Genomic DNA, 19669 nt, shown 5'->3' with positions numbered 1-19669 from the left:
TTGAAAAAAAAATTCGATATTTTCAGACTAATTCAAACTCAGAGATATCAAGAACTTCTTTTTTTCAAGAAATCGAATTTTATAATAATCAGACTTTTTAAATTTGAATTTTAGGATTTTAAGGCCAGAATTCAGTGGCTCTAAAACCCTAAAAGAACAAAATCTTCCATAAATTTTTTATTAGAAAATTCTTATTCTCAATGGATTAATTGTCCTGTTAATTAAAGTTTAAATGACACATTGAGATGAAGCTTACATAAATTATATAAAGAAACTTTGAAATCATTATTTATCAACAACGAAAAAATATGTCATAAAATTTATAATCTTTAAATATTTATTTAAAGCCGCTATAGTAAAGATTTGTATTAAGTATTTGTGTGTGTATAATAATTTCATATATAGACGTGTGTATTCAGTATCCTGGAACAATGTAGCCACTCTTGAGAGATTTACACTCTTTTATTTATCAGTAACATATACCACAAATCCGGCATACACGACCCCACGAGAGGTCTCTGTGATCGTCTCTGTGACTTAATCTTCCTCCAACTCTGTCCTGCGTCTCCGTCTCTTCTGCTTTCATTCCTGCCTGTAGCACCGGGCTAATTAATTTATTCGGATGAAGTTTTGCAACGGGCGCGGCCCACTTTAGTCCGGGTTTCAGTGAGTCCCGATCTCGAGGTTGCGCAATTCCAAGGGCGCTCTCTCCCTCGGTGATATTCGGATGTGCGGCCCGACGGTTATACGGGTGGGTGTTTCCGGTTCCGGGACGTACAATACTACGCGCTTTTGGCAGACTACCAGAACAAGGCAACGGCGAAACGACAGCACGATGCCACCGACGGGATATTAATCTAACGGCGAATAATGCTCTCCTGATATTGCCGCACGCGACTCCCTCGATGTTATTCTAGATTTTTATCTTGATCGTTTCTTTCATTCGGGCTGAATGCAATGTATATAGAGTATGGGAATGACGTACGAATCGAACAAATCGTGGGTAATGAATTCCAAGATAACAATTTTGGAATAAAAGGTCTTTTGTCACGAGAAAAACGTAATTATATAATCATTAATTATTCTGCTGTTATACGTAATTTATATCATTGCTGATGTTCCATGGTTTGTCATCAACGAGATCTTACATAAGAATCTCTAGGGATACCAATAGTCAAAAACGAAATTAAAAATGCTATCCAAAGACATAAAATAAAAATACAAACTCATCCTAACAAGCTTGCCATTAAATTAACCAAATTGCACTTGTAGATTAAAAAAAAAGATACCACAAAATTAATTTAAAGCAAAAAAAATTGGGCATGTCAGAAGATACGCAAGACAAAAAGACATAAAAATTGATGAATGTCCTTATAAAAGGCATGCTGGAGTGACAGCCAAACTTGATCGATATTGGTAGTACAGATTTTTTAAAATTCTATAAATAAAAATACTCTAAATTTTTAGGAGTGAGATTTCACTCCAAGGAACGTGATAGTTGCACCATTCCTGCAAGAGTGAATTTTATAATATTTCACTCTTTTAAGAAGTAAATTTCTTGACTTAACAAGGAAAATTATTAATGATTAATATCTCGCTTCGTAAAGCAGAACAAGCCTTTTTTTTACTAGATTTGTTTGTTTTATGCAAAAACACGTTGAATGAACCTTATTTTGTCAAGATTGGATGAAAGAGGGCTGAACTTAACATTTACCACAATGAAATTTCAGTCTCTATTCGGAAGATAAAATTTCACTCTACAAAGAAAAAGATTAAATTGAAAATTAACTCTTGCTTGGAGTGAGTCTTTACTATCGAAGGCTACATTCCAAAATGTCTTCTCCGAGGAACTTTACTCTATATATTAGTACTATAGTATTAGTTACGTGCACTATATATTTTGAATAAAATTTTCCTCAGAAAAAACGTTTTGGAATATACTCTAAGAGTGAAAGAAGCTCCAGCTGAATTGGCTCAACTATTACTCTTGGAACTTTTGGGAGTGAAGATTCATTCCTAACAATTTAGAATGAAAAGTCGATAATAGTAACATCTATAATTAATTTTTTACATTATCGTTTTTATTCAAACGCATACATCTGTCTTTATCTAACATATATTGCAACATCATCTCTAGCAAAATCGGATACCTATTGTTAGACATAATTGCTACTTTATTTAACATTCTAAGCCTCCGTTCAGCTTTATTTACTCATAATTTAGGTATAGGTCAATATATAATAGTTCTTTCTTTTTAAATTTTCAATCTTAGTTTCATAAATTCGGTATTGTTTGTGTACATAAAACGTTGGATGCTGAACTGTCGTTTTGTCCATACGAGCTATAAAACTTTTGTATTGGGGTAATCTACGTTAAGTGAGAGTTCTACGAGTTGAAAAAATGTAAGTTTTTAACCTTTTTTCGATTTTAGTGTAAAGTCCAATGCAACATCTACCAATTTTGCGTCTACTTTAATCCTTTAACAGGATTTTTTATTCTGTTCAGTAAATTCAGAGATTTATATCGATCTGCAAAGTCCCGACAAAATTTGATCACTCTAGAATCCCCTTAAGTGAAACCAATTTCTTTATAAAGTAAAAATCAATTATGTAGTTTAGAAAGCAACTTATTGTGCGTGTACCTAAATTAAACTATATAAATTATATTATATGGGGGTGTGTGTATGCGCGCGCGCATATGCGTATGTACGTTTGTTCAATATATAATAAAATATATTACATATCTCACTTATTAGTTAATTAATTAGCTAAAAAATTGCAGAAAATTATAATTTTTTGTTGATTATGAAACTGATATGAAATTGATGTAATTTGAGTAAAAAACATCATTGCCTAACTATTGATTTTACAAATAATTATTAATTCGAATAGTTATTGCCCTTTAAAAAGCATAAAGATCAAATTTTTAAAATAATGAAATAAATAATAAAGCTAAGCTCTTATTTAATATTATACTTCAATCCTTGCAGAAATTTTTTTGTTTAAGCACACGGTTGTTGGAGGGTTAAATGGTTGGAGCGTGTTATATGTAAGGATTTCCCTGTCTAGGAGCAACAAAAACCTTAATCCGATTCTAATCATCTATTGATTTGTTAAGTTCTCTCTCTAATGTATTTTCAATGTAATTTAACTATCTTAAACACACTTGCTTATTTATGAGCCGTATTTGATGCTGCAGGTAATTTTAATTCGCGCAAGCGATTGTAACTAAATGACCAACGACTATTAATATCTTCTGCTGTGACTACAAACAATACACGCTTTACCGCTCTGTTAGTTTAAAATTAACGTTCTCATTCACTTGTCAGTCGCAATATAGTGTCGAATTTATTGCGATGGAGAGGTGTCTGTTTACCGCGTCAACACGTACATACGTTCGAATGCGACACTCCACCTAATAAATCAATGATAAACAACATATCGAATTAATTTAGTAATGATTAATTACGAATATTATTGATATACAGTTATTGTTTTACCAATATAGCTATTTATTATTTCTTTAAAAGTTTTGATTGTAAGAAATTAATAGTTTCTATCATATATATAGACTAATTATACAACATAAATATATTCTTAAATAAATGAAAGTTTTATTTTCTTTAATTCTGTATGTGTTAATGAAAATTTAATATATTATTGTTACTTGTTCTTATTTTTTAGTATATTAATGTTCACAAGAGGTTTAATTAAAACTTAAAATGTATATGCTTGATTTTAATCCAGAATTTGAAACGTAATTGGTCCGAATCTCTAATGTATAAAAGTAATTATAATTGTATTACCATTGTCTTATCTAATTTTTCGTTAAGCAGTGTGACATTTTCGTTGAAAAGGATTTGAAGTCATATAATATTCTATCTTTGCACTTCTAATATTGCATTTACTTTCATATTATCGATAAATGAGTGCGTCCTCGTGAAAATGCTTGAAAAAGATCAACGCCCCTAAAACGGACCGGAATTAAATCTCATTTCTTTACGCTGATTCTGATTCTTTCACTAACAGACCGAACTTAATACATTCCAGGATTGCTTTAATGCCGACATCAAGAACAGGTAGTTTTGAGATTCTTTGTACCAAACGTTTTGTGCATTTCATATTATTACCAATTGCTTTCTGTTCAAAAATGGTGGTTTTAAATTATATATACCGCATGTTTTTTGAATATCTATCAATGTATCATTAAGTTTGTATTCATTTAAACAACAGAAACAAAGAAGAAGAAGAAGCACAAATAAATAATTTTGTTTAAACGTTTACGTCTCGCGTTGTTATTCGTAACTTGCGTTCATATTACAAAAATAATTCAGCAGTTAGCAGTACTCAAATGACAAAAAAAAACACTCTTGTCAGTCTAAAGATTATACTCGATTCTAGTTACAAATAAGCTCTTCTTTAGAGGAAAGCTATTTCTCTTTCTAAGTAATTACATCGCGCGACGCTCTGCGAGAAGATACCTCGTATTATACCAATGTAATTTCAAAGATATATGTATAGCTCGTAAATTATTCCGCAATTGAATATAATGAATGCTATGCAATGAACGGCTCTAATTTCACTCACAATAATCGTAATTGCGATATGTCTCTAGCAATACTACAACAATTGCGCAATGTGAAATTTTCTGAACTTCAAAAACTGGATGAGCAAAAACGAGATCACGACAAAATTAAAATAGATTCTTGCATTTTGCGTTACATGCTATCACATCATAATTTAATTCAGCCGTGCACAAAACGGCGATTAATTAAATTAAAGACTGTAATAGTCAAAAATGCCGTCCTGTCTGTGCATTCTCATACCCGAACCTTCCCCGACCACCGGCACCGGCACTTTCATACAGCTAGTTACACATTTTTTTTTTTAATAATTGTAATCCTATCCACTAGCGAATGTGTCTGCCGCAAAAGAATAACGTGATCCATTGGAACATGCGCGCAATGATTATTCCACAATATTTAAAATTTTTATATTATGTTTCACGTTGCGCATATTTTTAATTTTACTTTTATTATTAAATTTTGTTTTTCGCGTCCTGCAAAAAATTAGACAGAATATCTGTTCGTTGCGTTACGAAATTCTTTTTGATTTTAGAATTCACTTTCTGGTTAAATTTATGCGATAGATAGGTTTGCACTTTTGTTTATTCATTTGCAATTTTATTTATCCTTTATATCATATGCTATGTACATGCAAGATGCATTTAGTATTCGAAAAATATAATATTCTAATTGTCTGTAAGATTATTATCATCGGACAGAGAAACGCGATACTGCTTATAGTCAAAGTACGAACACCAAAGATCTTTACGAAATGAATATAATTTTATTCATCCTTAGCTCATTCGTGAATCTTTAAAAAATCATTAAAATTTATAAAATATTCCTGAAGATGTCAATTAACTCAAACATGAGAGTTTTCGGTACAATAAAATATTATACAGTTACGAAAATAATATAAAGATAGGATTTTTAAAGCTTATTTTGAACAGGTATATTTAACATAAATATACATAAAATACAAAGACATAAAAACCAAAAAAATAATGATGTTGAGTATTTTTATAACGTTATAGCATAAACAACAAATTTTTTTCTAAATTTTGTTAATGCGATTTAAAAATAATTTCTTTTTATATGTTTAATATATGTACATACATATATAGAAAAGACGAGTAAGTATTTTTGTACTTATGTAATATATGATATTGGATCATATTAGAACAAAAAGCAATATGAATTTGAAAACACAAAAAATGAGACAAAAAGATTGTAATCTTTTATAAATTCCGTAATATAACTCAAGAACAAAAAATTTTAGCAAAAAGTTAATAGTTTTGGTTGTATTAATACAATGTAAAAAAATTAAGAAACCTGTAATCATTTGTTTTTAGTCTCTGAAATTATTTTTCTCAAAATTATCACATGATAGTCAAATTTAAGTGATATAATAGTTTTGTATTCAACAAGCAAAAATACGTTAGAAATTCATTCACACTCGTATTGCAAAATGGTGTTGGATAATAACATGTATGTTCTAATGGAATTTTTACGTGTATTTATAAAGTTTCAAAATTTTGTTACTAAAAATATATTGTTATGTTTTTTCTCTGTGCATATTGTTATTGCAATATTAAACTGAAATAACAAAAACTTATATTTGGTTATTCTTTTTAATTAATATTTTTAAACAAATTGTTAGTGCGCTAATAGAATTTTCAGGTTATATATATAATATAGTATAAATATAGAACGCGCGATTTAAATATTTTATTTTTTAATAAAAATATCGATGTCGTTTTTTAATATATTATTTGTCTTGTGTTAAATGTCTATATAAAAATTTAAATCAATACGGAAAGAATTATAATATGATAATACACACATTATTAATTAATTATTATTTAATCACGCCACCGCGAGTTGATTATAATGTTAGTCTGCATATTATCAATTATTTTACCATATCAGAATAAAAATGTATTAATTTTAAAAATATCATTAAATATATTCAACTTCATATCATACAATTTTTTTTTAATATAATATATTTCCAATCTGATAATATAAACGTACCATAAAAATCTATTATACCATTGAATAAAATGCTGTAGACAAAATAAAGTCGTGCATTTCTTTTATTTGCTATTGTACAATATATAAACCTATATAATCATAATAAGTAAATAAAAATGAATAAGTAAACATAGTTCGAAGATCGCATAATCACGGATTTGTTCAAGGCATCAGTTCCGGCATCGTTTCCGATAAACTATTCGGAGGTATGCCATTGGTTATTGACAGTAAACCAAAGACGAAGTACGGCAGCTACGATAACATTGTTGTCCGTGCGAGAGAACTCGACCGCGAAATTGCTCTTACAGGCGAAACGCGCGACAAAATCGCGACCTATACGCTCTCACGGTGTACGAGAAAGCCCGCGAGTTCCATCCAATTTTATATCGATGTGTAGCGGAAGGGATATTCGTTCCTTTTATCACACGACAGCATCGTAATAGCTGAAAGTACGCATCGCGCTGGTAAGCAGCGTGAATTGTAAAAGGAAAACCGTATGTTAATAGAAAAACTGATACGAGAATTCAGAGAGGATGATCATCATATTTCAGAGTCTCAGAACTACTAGAATCAATGTCAGACTACTGCTGGGAAACAGTAGAAAGATATCATGTGTTCAGACATATAATATGAACCTTTGTCATAAAAGAAAACCTGTGCAATATTCTTATACATAATTATAACGTTAGGCAATATGAACATTAACCCTCCAGAGTTGACGTTAAAATATGTAATACAATTACTAATTGAATCTGTCTAAGACACATTAACTTGTGTTAATTAAAAGGCACTAATAAATTTAAACTAAAATGACGTAATTCATAAAACGAGAATGAATATTAATTTTATTTCAAATTAACTCAAATTTGCAAACGTAACATGAAGAATATAATTGAATGAATCCAATAGATCTACCGTCAGTTTTGGTTAATACGAAATTACAGTTAAAATAAAATATTTATTACCGATTTATTCTGAGAAAAATATTTTGTTATATTAACAAAACATATACAAAAATATATTTTAACTATATCAAAGAGAATTTCTAATTAAAATTCAATACTTTATAGCTAAAATATTTTATTGACTTAACTATAAGTACTTATAATATTTGTATCTTTTATAGCTTAAATCTACTATCAAGTTTTTAAATTATGCAAAAAGATGGGAAAATGCGAAGAGTAAATGTTAGTATAATAAATTCTATTATAATTATTACGTAATTTTTATTTTTATTAAGAAATACAAAGAGCTTGACGGAATGTTATAATTTCCGTGTGAATCAATCTCTCAGTCGTTTACATTTGTACTTTAGTGCTTTACGTAATGTGTTAACAACAGAGAAACTGAAGAAAATATTCTCTAATGAGTAGTCTCTTTTTCGTTCATCAAACGGGGAAAGCAATGAGGGAATAAACAGGAAGTGCATCAGAAAGACAACAAGGTGCTCACGCGTACACAGATTTCTTCTCTTTGTTAATGAAAGGTTTTCAAACCTTTTTCTTGGTAATCCTGGTAGCGACTAATTATTTCCGTCTTGCAGAAACTTTCCGGGATTACCATTTGTTTTCTTCTTTTCCGTTTATTTCCGGCAGCAACTTCGTGTGTGCGGAGCGTTTACAGGTTTACACAGCTTAGTGAAAAATATTTTCATATCGTTAGAAAGAAGACTTGCAAGGGTGAAACAATAAACTCAAGATAAATCGTGTAGTAAAATAGTTAATTATTTTAGGCCCGGTTGCACCAACACTTTTTGATTTTAAGCGAGACTTAAAACTCTATCTATCTCGTTTTAAAGCCGAAAGGGAGACAGAGACAGAGACAGTTTAAGTTTCGCTTAAAATCGAAATCACGTTGGTGCAATCAGGCCTTTTAGAGTAAGGAGATTTTTAAAATGTTACACTAACGGAATCAGGGTGGATCTTGATCTTTTTAGCTTTCCGATTTATTATCTTTCACATTTTGTCAGTTGTAATCATTAAAATACAGGAAGTTTTAAAAACATGCATAAAAGTTTAATGCAAAACGTTTGCATTTTGCATCAAGTGTTATTATAGTATATAAAATCTTATGTCGAGCCGTTGAATGACATTAATTAAATGCCTCCAGCTTTAAATCCGAATATTAATTTTATTCATTCTGCTGTCTGACGTGAGGGAAGCATAAAAGAGAGACATTTACTCGCAATTGAAGTACAAGCCGATTGAAGTACGTGCGTGAATAGTTCCGATCCCGTAAAAATGCCTTTATGGGCTGACACGGGAATCGAAGTAGATAGGAAGACGTAAATTTTACTGAACGTGACCCTACATTTCCAGAAATTGCTTGTCACCCAGAAAGAAACGCGACTTTAGCAGACGGCGAAACAGAAGGGCTGCGCATCCGACGCGGGATTTGCGTTCAAGTACAGGAACATCGTTCCTAGTTAGACTATGTCTATATGGAGTATGGCAAGTCGATATCACGTAGAACTTCGAGGTTTCGATGTGGGGACACACGAGTGATGCGTGTGAATGCACGACAGTTGTTGACCTTAAACACTGTTCCGACTGGACGGTGTGTGTAGCCGAGCTGCCATGAAATACCTTAATGAATAGCGCGCTTCTATCAACTCAAATATAGTAGATGTAATTCACACACTAAAACCATGTGTTATATAGGATAGTTCAGTATCCTGCCGAAAGGCCACTTTGTAGAATGAAACACGATGCTTTATCGTCGTTTACATGATTTTAGTTGAACATCATAACTCTTCAACAATCCATCCTTTAACCATACTGATATTTCTTATCGATATTATCGGATGTTTGTATTTGACGTTATTGGAATAATTTTACCATGTATACACGTGTTCCGTAAAAATTTTTATTATTGTAGCGAATACGTAACAAGCTTTTCGTAAAAGCTGTCTATGTTAATTCATATGTTAATAATTCATAGCAACCATCCTGAGACCAGAGAATTTACAGAGTGAATGCTGGCATTTACAGACATCGAATACGACGCCATAAATAGCGAAAATATTTAAAATAACTCCCGTACCTTCATCTCTCTGGTAGCTCGTTCTACGCGCAACATCGTTCGCGAACGATGCGACATGGTCAAGAATTTCTATTGCTGGAATAGTACAAATTTTCCCCTCTGAAAACACGCGAAAGTTTACCGATAAACTAATATGTTACTTTATACAAATTTTCACATCAAGCGATATTAATATTTGCAACAAAAAAATATGCAAGAAATAATTTAATAAAATATGTATTCTGATAGATTACAATGTGTCGCATAAATAAAGTTTTATAGTTACGTTAAATTTCTTGAAAATCTGACACACCGACATTTGTAAAAAGTGATATATCATTCTAGTGAATTTGCAATATTGAGAATCACCAGATAAAATGGAACATATTTCGAATTCGGTCAAACTCGGATTGCATCGATATAGCCAATCACCATAAATCCGGACAGTCGTTTTATGCACTTTGTACGATGGCCAATGTCGATCACGTAATGGAACAAAATACAGGTAAAAAATAACATGTTTTCAGGAATGTTTTTTTCGTGAATCACATTTAATTGTAAATAATATACAAGTGACAGCTTTCGCGATCAATTGTCATTTTTTGCATTTATCGTGAGATACAATTCTGTCTAAACAAATTGTACTTTTATTTTATTTAATATTAAACTATTGAAATGTATGTGTGTGTGTAACAAAATAATGCAGTGAAACAGCAAAATTTGAAAAAGCCATTGAGCTGTTTGGTTTATTCTATATATTACTGAAAATCTCATTGACCTCTTTTGACTCTTTTACAGTCGACTGCTTTGACTTATATCTTGTCTCGACAAAATTCAAGTCCTTGTGTATCTATTATGAAAAACGGATTTTTAAAAAGTTAAACTATTTTTTTAGGGTAGATCGGACGGTCAGGTATGAACTGACAGTCATCAATTTAACATTGTAAAAAATTAAGTGGTTTGCATCGTTATTCTATTCAAAAAAGTTTTTTAAAAGGAAAGTAATTTAAATTAAAAAAAAAATATTGTTACTATCAAAAGTATTCAAGGCTTTTGATATTCTGAATACTTTTCTCTTAGAAAGCTTTCTTCTTATATACCATTATTGAGAAAATAAAAACACAATCTTTTTAAGGAAGAAGTTTTTTTTTTAAGAAAGAAAGCTTTAGATAAAAGAAATTATCGTTGTTAATGTCGAAGCTTTTACTTTGAATATATTTATGCTACAAATAAGAAAATAAAAAAATACTTAATTGTATAATTGTATATTGCTGTAATTAGGACAGTTAATAATTTTATTATTTTTATGGATGCACCGGATGGTAAAATTATTTGATATTAGGTATCAGCTGATATTAAAAAGAATGTGACACCGGTATCTGATCGGAAATCCGGTAAGGTAATTATGTAGCCAAATACCGGATATTTTCCCGATATTCGGTACAAATTTCTTAAACTTCAGAAAAGGGAAAGCGAGGGAAAAATAGTGATAATAATTGACCGGCTGTGGAACGGAGTTATTTGCAATACGTATTATAGTTTCAACATTGTTTAGTAATCAAAGTTGAATATTAATAAATTTTTCATGGTGCACAATAACGTTTCAACATTTTCCAGTATATTTTCATTATAGGCATAAACCAATTTTCTTGCGTTAAAAAATCTTTTTGAAGGTATAGAATACAGTGGAGCATTTAAATATTTCAAAACCAAAGTTTTCAAATTAAAAATGTACATTGAGATAAGGCTCAATATGTTTTTAAAAACAAATAATATAGAGAAAGAGGGCAATGAGCCAATAATATCGTTAAAAACTCTTTAAATTATAATCTAATATATTGCGAAGAATATCACGTAATTATGGCGTTTCGTCCCAGCTTCCACTACTGGACTCATCAGTAAGGTATTGTAGTGGAAGCCTACCTTAGACGCCTGTTTAAGTTATTAGATCGAGAATCTATATATACAGATATACGCGTATCCAAGCACTTGCGAGAATTTTTGCGAATATCTATAGACCTCTGATGGCGAGTCGACGTAGTAATATTCTTCGCAATATATTTATTCAAAGTAATATATGTATTACCCTCCCACTCCCCCCCCAACTTGCGCGCCGAACAATCGTCGGTTTTGAAACGCAACTCTATCTGAAAATTCCCCCCAAATTGCGCGCCGAACTATCGTCAGTCTTGAAACGCAATTCTAATAATCTGAAATAACGTCCCCTTAATCAAATTGTAATTTTTTAAACGCTTCATTTCGCCCGCGTGAATTAAAAATGTACATTGAGATAAGGCTCAATATGTTTTTATCGCCATCAGAGGTCTATAGATATTCGCAAAAATTCTCGCAAGTGCTTGGATACGCGTATATCTGTATATATAGATTCTCGATCTAATAACTTAAACAGGCGTCTAAGATAGGCTTCCACTACAATACCTTACTGATGAGTCCAGTAGTGGAAGCTGGGACGAAACGCCATAATTATGTGATATTCTTCGCAATATATTAGATTATAATTTAAAGATTTTAACGATATTATTGGCTCATTGCCCTCTTTCTCTATATTATTTGTTTTCAGATTAATATATTTATTTTTATTATCTACGAATGATTCCATGGCTATCAGTATTACTACATTCTATTATATACATCTTATTGTATATGTATATACATCTTATTTTTGTTTTACGTTTAATGAATGATAAAGATAGAATGACATAACAGCGTTAATATCGCGTTTTCCGAATGTAGCCTTAGCTAAACTTCTTGCACAGATATATATTATATTATCATTTTTTTATCTCCATAACGTGAAAAAAAAAGGAAAGATAAACTCTATAAAAAGTTAACGAAAAAGAATAGAATTCTACACCACACACACATTGACGCAAGATTTCAATATAATTTCAATTGGATATATTAATGATATCCGGCTATCCGATCGGATAGTAAAAAAAAGTACGGATAACACCGGATACCGGATACTAACGGATACATCTCTAAATGCTTTAAAAGTTTTATAAATTTGTAGAGACAGAAACATTCTTAAATTTTCTTCGTTGATCATCTTAAAATATTCGTGCAATCGTGTCGTTGAAAGTAACTTAATTTTCTCCGCGCCATTTATCGTACAATTTCTCGCTGGTGGTGCCGACGAAAGGTGTCACTTACGCGCAGTAGTGGGCTTTCCAAGAGCGGCGGGTAAAGCGGTGCATTCACGAAAACGTGCAATGATTCCAGGCGTATGAGCATAACAATAAACCACTCTAACTCACGGAAGCAGAAGGAAGCATCCACTTGTGCAATCTCTCTTCCCGTATTCCTCCCTTTGTCGCTTACTCATATGCCTGTATACGAAACGGCATTACGGCTTTGCTGCTTAACTTTTTGAGTGAAAAGGGGGGGGGAGGGAAAGAAAAAGAGTGTGTATAAGAGAGGGAGAGAGAGAGAGAAGATACTGAAACATACTGAAAGGAAAACATGAAAACAACTGAGGTAACGCTGAACAATTTTGATGGTCGCGCGCGCGCACGCGCTAATTGTAAGATAAGCGTTATCTTATTCCGACATAGCGAAAAAGAATATTCTCTCTATTCTCATAATTGCTACACAATGACAGAATTATCGAACACGATTTGTAATTTTGGCATATTACATATTGCTTTCTCTGGTCATTGGACCAAGCACGTTTTCCACACGACGTGATATTCAATTGATAAAAAAAAAATTTTTCCCTCTATATAATTATAAATCGATGGATGCGTGTGGAATGCTCTATACGTAGAATGTAATTAAATTACACGACGATATACATATATAGTTAGAGTTAGGTCAATGTTTTTAAACTTTTTATTAATATAATTACAGCAAATTTTTTACTAACAATAAGTATAGATTTTTAAAATGAAAATAAATAAATTTTAATATATATATTAATAACCTTGATGTTGATTTATATTGGTATTTTACTAGCTTTTGTAAACTAATGAAGAGAAACTTCTGAATTATAAGAAGTTGTAGAAGATGTTTCATCTAATGAATACTGATGAGAATGCATTAATTGATTAATGCGGAAATAATTTGTTATATTATCACTAAGCTTAGATAAAGCTAAATTTTTGTTAAACAATTTATATAAATATATTATACACTGGAAATCATTTGCGCACTAATTATCGCGTCTATACTCTCAGTTGCCTTTTAATCTGTCCTTTCTATTTTACTAAATAATTTTAGACGTTATAGCGTTACATTAATGTATAAAAGAAGATGTTAAGAAACACTTATATATTAAACATTATTTTCATGCAAATAAATCCCAAAAATAATACATTTCTTCAATTTTATCGTACTTATTCTAAGTTCGTACAAACTGATTTTCCGTCGCGTTAAGCATTTTGGATTTAAGTGGACATGTTCTCGCTGTCACAGCAACTTGGGTGGTGCACGAAAGATAAACGCCGGGAAATTATAGCACGACCACTGGGACACGGAGAAATATACGCAAGCGGAAGAAAAGGGGACGGCATCTCTTTGAACTAGCAAACATGGATGTACGTGCAGAACAACATACATGTGACGTCAATATAAATTACTCCATAGTTTAACGGTGCATTCCAAGCTGGATCCACGAATACAGCAATAATGTGGGCAAACGTTACTCTGTGTCAGTGGCGTGTAAGACTGGCCTGCTGAAATTAGTTATTACTGTGTAAGCATTGAATGTATAACGTGACTTGCGTACAATGTGTCGCGTAATGCACGTGTTCGCAGGACTTTCCGCACGCGAAGTTTCTCGGTCAGCAAACGCTGAACTTACCAAATACACTTGTTATGATGAATAGCTTGCATCACCTGCGACATGTCATACGATGAAGCAGTTTAAAGATACGTTTGTTTACGTCAAATTTCCAAAATTATTCATCTTTGAAATTTAAGCACATTATTTCTTCAAGGTAAGATTTTCCAATGATTATTTAATTAGTATAGAGATGAAGAAATTAAGATATGTATATTTTTTTGTAAAAATTTGGATGATTTTTCGCGCAAACGGATTTACATGAAAATCCTACAAGTGATTACACAAAGTTTGTAATCTTAATTCATCTTATATTTAACTGAAGTCTTATTCGCCGCATCTAGAGTGTGTATCTGATAATTTAATTACAGTCCTACTACTTGCGCGAGTATGCAAATTTGCAACGTTTTATGCAAGGCAAGGTTGTGTCAGCGGAGCGATTTAATCTCAAGAAATATCGTTCGATATCCATAACACGCAAGAATTTGTTAAATGGGAAAGATATAAAAAATATAAATTTTAGAAGTATAAAAACAAAGGCATTGTATAAAATATTATCAGAAAGTATCTAGAATAAATGGAAAATTTTAAGTTATATAGCTGATTTCGTAAGATGTATCTTTTTAAGGGAACTCTACGTTACTACGAAAGAAATCTTGTTGAGAGAATAATTAAACCGGTTATTTCCCTCTTTGTCAAGCGAAATCACTTTATCCATTGCGAATGCGTTGAGTACCAAACACTTTGTGCTTAAACTACAACAAACGCGATATAAAGTAGCATTTCAACGAGTTACTCTCACGCTGCAACCACTTAAGTAAACGAGGAGCAAACAGGCAAAATCCGCGGCAGCGTCGCCATTCTACAAGACAAAGGATGGCACGCAAGAGGCAGAAGCGAGACGAGACACGGACGAAGATGGATCGCGTCGATCCTATACTTGCTTCATGCATTCTATGCGCTGCGATGTTTCGCAAGTTCCTCCTTTGCGCTTGAACCCTTCCTGCGTAATGTGTAACGCTCTACTGAAATTTCACGAAGGCATTTAGCGCGACACCTCTGTAGCCGATAAATGTTGAAAACGGGATAGAACGACGGTGACAAGAAGATGTAACGCCGTGCCACGATGTCGAGGTGCACCGACGAATTCTATGCGAATCTTGTATCGTCATTGTCGAGAGAAACTTGTGTAAGCGACGTGAAAAAGCTCTAGCTGGAACGAAATGATATTAATACTCTCTTATACTGTCCTTTTATCTCCCGATATTTTATTTAACTTGAATTATTAACTGGTACAACCACGTTGCGGATTATCAAGTATTGACAATTAGTCAAGGCTTTGATGTAATATCAAGGTTGCTGTTATAAACGCACACTGCAATTGCAGTAACATATTTACATGAAAATAACGACCTAAGTTATTAACTACTAACAAGAGAGACCGAGGTACCATGAGTCACGGGGTACTGTGATAGGATAATGCAGAACTACGTTCGGAAACGCCACCCAAATACCTCTTGTTCACTGTGAATATTAAATATAAGTTTGTTAGTGATTAAACTTCATTGTCTCTTCTCGGAACGTATGTGTCATTAATGGTTTCTGTGATGCCAAAGTAATCCTTTAATTATTTATAAATGCTTTAATATTATTTTTTCATAGTAAAGATATACGTATTGAAAGTCAGGTGCAAGTATTGTACTTATAGCATTAATAGTATAATAAATAACAATTAGAGATATTAAAGACATATTGAATTTTCTTATTTGCAGAAGAAGATTTCACGGTTGATTGATTCGCAGCACATCGTTATAATCCTCGTTGTTTTCTCTCTAATTATGTTTGGCATGAGCTTCGCCTTCGTCTTCAATTGCGTTCGGAAGCTCATCCGCGATCACCGTATTATCCAGGTGAGTGAATTTTATTTTCTCAGCGCGAATCGTAAGTTTTCTTTTTCTTTCTTTTTTTTTCTTTTTCTTTCTATTTTTTCCTTTATCATGCTCTCAGTTATAGTAAATGAGGAATCGGAAAACGAAGTCTCTACGGAAATACGCAAACGTTTTCTGTTATATATATACATGTACCATATATATATCAGAAGATATTTTATAAGAGTTGTTCTGCAGATGTTCTCCTTCGTAAATACATCTCGTATTATTTATAAAATTGTTGGTTACAATTGAAACTTGGTTACAAGTTTGATTAAAAAACGATAGTATACTCTCTTACAACTTCAAGGCGAAACATTTCTTTTCATGATCACGTAAAATTTCACTGTGCCCGTAAAGTTTATAAGTCCTTGGTGATATGACATTGCTTTGTTGTCTGTATTTCTTACTATTACAATTTACATGAAATGTAATTTATCTCATTTTATTATTTATCTCAAAATTAATTTATTTCCGCAAAAGCAAATGAAGAAACATTAACGTGTTTTTATTTACCTTAAATATTTTAAAGGTCTGTTTTTTATTCCTGTACTGTCTGAACTAATGCATACAGTGGAACAAATTGAAGTGAATATAACGTTTGTTTTATTTCAACTTATTGTATTGTATACACTATTCAGACAGTGCAGGAATAAGAAACAGACCTAAAGTCAAATAATCTTTCTTAACCATTTGATGACAAATAAATTTGCTTAGTTCATTATAAACTATTAAATACTGTTGTATTTGTTTAATTAGACTGTAAATAGATGATATTTTAGTTGCACAAAGTGGTTACACTTTCTCGAATAATAATTAAGTTAATATAATATAAATTATTAATATCCAAATTCCTTCTTTTTATTATTACAGTATGACATTTATATAATGTACTAAATTGAAATATATATATATATATATAATTAAGCGTTTGTTATTAAATTTTCTTATTTTTAAACAAGTTATGGACGAAAAAGTTTATTCGTATATTATTGCATGTACTTTTTGAATATGTGATAAGAAAAATCATAGTTTATTTCTTAAAGGAGTATTTTTAAATAGAATTTCCTACTTTTAAAAGAGATCTCAAACAGAGGTAACATAATTTATTTTCGTGCATTATCTCTAAGTTGAAGCTTTTATCAATTTTGATTCGGAAATCCTTTTACTTAGAAAAAGTATCGTTGAAGTGAAGCTTATAATGATATTGAAAATAAAACATTTTTAAGCTTCAGAGTTCTTTCTTGAAAATTTATAATTATTTTTCGCAAAATTATGTATTTAAATTTTTAATTTTTTCCATTAATCTAAAGTACCTATAATATATTATTAAACTATGTTTAATAAATTCATTTTTTATAAAAAAAAGTGTATTATTAATTTATTGTTACATTTTAATTATAAATTTGGATTATAAATAAGCATATACTTTTGTTTTAATTTAATTTATGCTAGAAATGCACATTTGTGCACATTGTATGGAACACAAAGCAATTAATTCATGAAAAATAATAAAATATAATAAAGAAATTAAATAAAAGTTATTAATTTTACTTTACTAAATTCTATATTGAAGTATTGACACAATAAATTTATTAATCTTTTGTGGTAAAAAGGTTAAATCTTCGAAAAATTGTATGTATCTTTGTAAAATGCTTGATTTATTTTTAATTGAAATAGCTTCTTGCACAAAAATATGCATACTATATGCATGAAATAAAAACAGAAGTGGATGCTTTAGATTATTTAAAATCAACAACATTATAATTTATTCTTGCACATTTTTATCAATTTCACACGCAAATAAATATACCTTTATTTACTAAATTAAATAATCTATATGTGACTTTTGTTAAAACTTTTGATCAAAATCAATTTTGGTAAATTGCTGCTTTTTAAGTATACTAACAAAATAATATTATGTATATATATATATATATATATATTAAAAATACAGATTACTAATAAACTTTATACAGATTAATGAATTTCCAAATTAATAAACTTTATACTCATTTTACTATGCGCGTTTCGTCTTTTTACTTTATTATAGGAACATATAAGGCAATCCAGAGAGAATCGCTTGGACGAACTGGGTCGAAAGTCGACTCCGTGTCCAATTTCGGTTTCCACAACGGATCTACATGACCATGGCAGCGAGTCACCTAGTTTAGAAGTCTTGCCCAGCAAAGAATTGATGCCACCTACCACCATGATACCTCAGGAATATACCAAAGATCTCGTTCTCGAGATGACTTACAACGCGAGCGATATCATCGATATTCACCAGAGTAATAACGTGAGCAATGCCACGCAGGAACGTCTACAGGAGTCCAGCGAAGAGCCGGAGATGCGCGACAACTGCTGCCAAACCCGAGAAAGCCTTTTTGAGTCACGAATGCCAGACACGATGGTATCGTATGGCTTCACGACTTTCGGTGTGCGTGCTCCCAGTTCTCAGAACGGGACCAATCATCATCATCATCATCATTTTCATCTTCATCGTCAACAGTCACAACAAAGTCCGCAACAATCTCAGTCCTCGCAGCCGAGCTCGCAATCGCCACAACAGAGTTCGCAGCAACAGAGCATCTCTCAATGTTCCGGCTGTAGTCCGGCGTCCCGTGGACGGGACGGCAGTATGGGCATTTGCCCGAAGCATAATCCTATACCAGCGCCACCTGGCTGGTCCACACACGAGTCCAGTTATCCACTTCCCGTACCGCAAGCTGCCCAGTACCCGGAACAGCTAGACTACCCATCCTATCAGAAATTCCAAAGTCCCAAGCCTAGCAGAGAGCCCAGCAGTGTCTATCGACGATCGCCCAAGTTTTTACGGCAGGCTACTTTAGGTTCCGGCGAAAGATACGGTAGTTCCATATATGGATCTGGCCACGGCTCCAGCAATACGACGTCCAGCACATCACAACACTCCTCCGGTAATACACCTACTAAACGTCAGCCTCAGCCACCATTGGATCCTAGATATCGGGCGGAAGCGGTGATTGAAGTGGATCAAAGACGGCCGTTCAGTATAGAGAGCACGAAAAGCGCTCCGGACGTGATCGCGACGCACTGACGCCGGGGTCCTGGGGATTGGGAGCCCTACAAGAGACGCCATCCCCGTCAAAATTATCCGGTGGCCACTTGCAGTGACAGCGGGAACAAAATAACCGTCGCTACGCAAAGTTCTCTCGACGACGATACTTCGATAAGTTCCACTTTAGAGGCAAACTCTTCCTCCTGATCCTTGCGTCGCGACGCGCTCGATCGCGAGAAATCGGACGAGATGCTTGCGGTCAGTGACAGCTTCTGTGATCG

The 19669-nt window shown here is 32.3% G+C and overlaps 1 protein-coding gene across 1 annotated transcript in view; it reads left to right on the top strand.

Annotated features, from left to right (window-relative positions):
* Nucleotides 1-19431, top strand: part of Neto (Neuropilin and tolloid-like) — an 80514-nt gene extending 61083 nt beyond the window's left edge. The window contains exons 8-9 of the mRNA XM_018546311.1: nucleotides 16193-16330; nucleotides 18402-19431. Of these exons, the coding sequence (XP_018401813.1) occupies nucleotides 16193-16330; nucleotides 18402-19427 (1164 nt within the window). The 3' untranslated portion in view covers nucleotides 19428-19431. The remainder of the gene's footprint in view (nucleotides 1-16192; nucleotides 16331-18401) is intronic.
* Nucleotides 19432-19669: the final 238 nt, after the last annotated feature.

The sequence above is a fragment of the Cyphomyrmex costatus genome, unplaced genomic scaffold, assembly GCF_001594065.2.
Source record: "Cyphomyrmex costatus isolate MS0001 unplaced genomic scaffold, Ccosl1.0 scaffold538, whole genome shotgun sequence".
NCBI classification, from domain to species: domain Eukaryota; kingdom Metazoa; phylum Arthropoda; class Insecta; order Hymenoptera; family Formicidae; genus Cyphomyrmex; species Cyphomyrmex costatus.
Note: the sequence above shows the minus strand (reverse complement) of the source record. Positions and strands in the feature narration are given on the sequence as shown.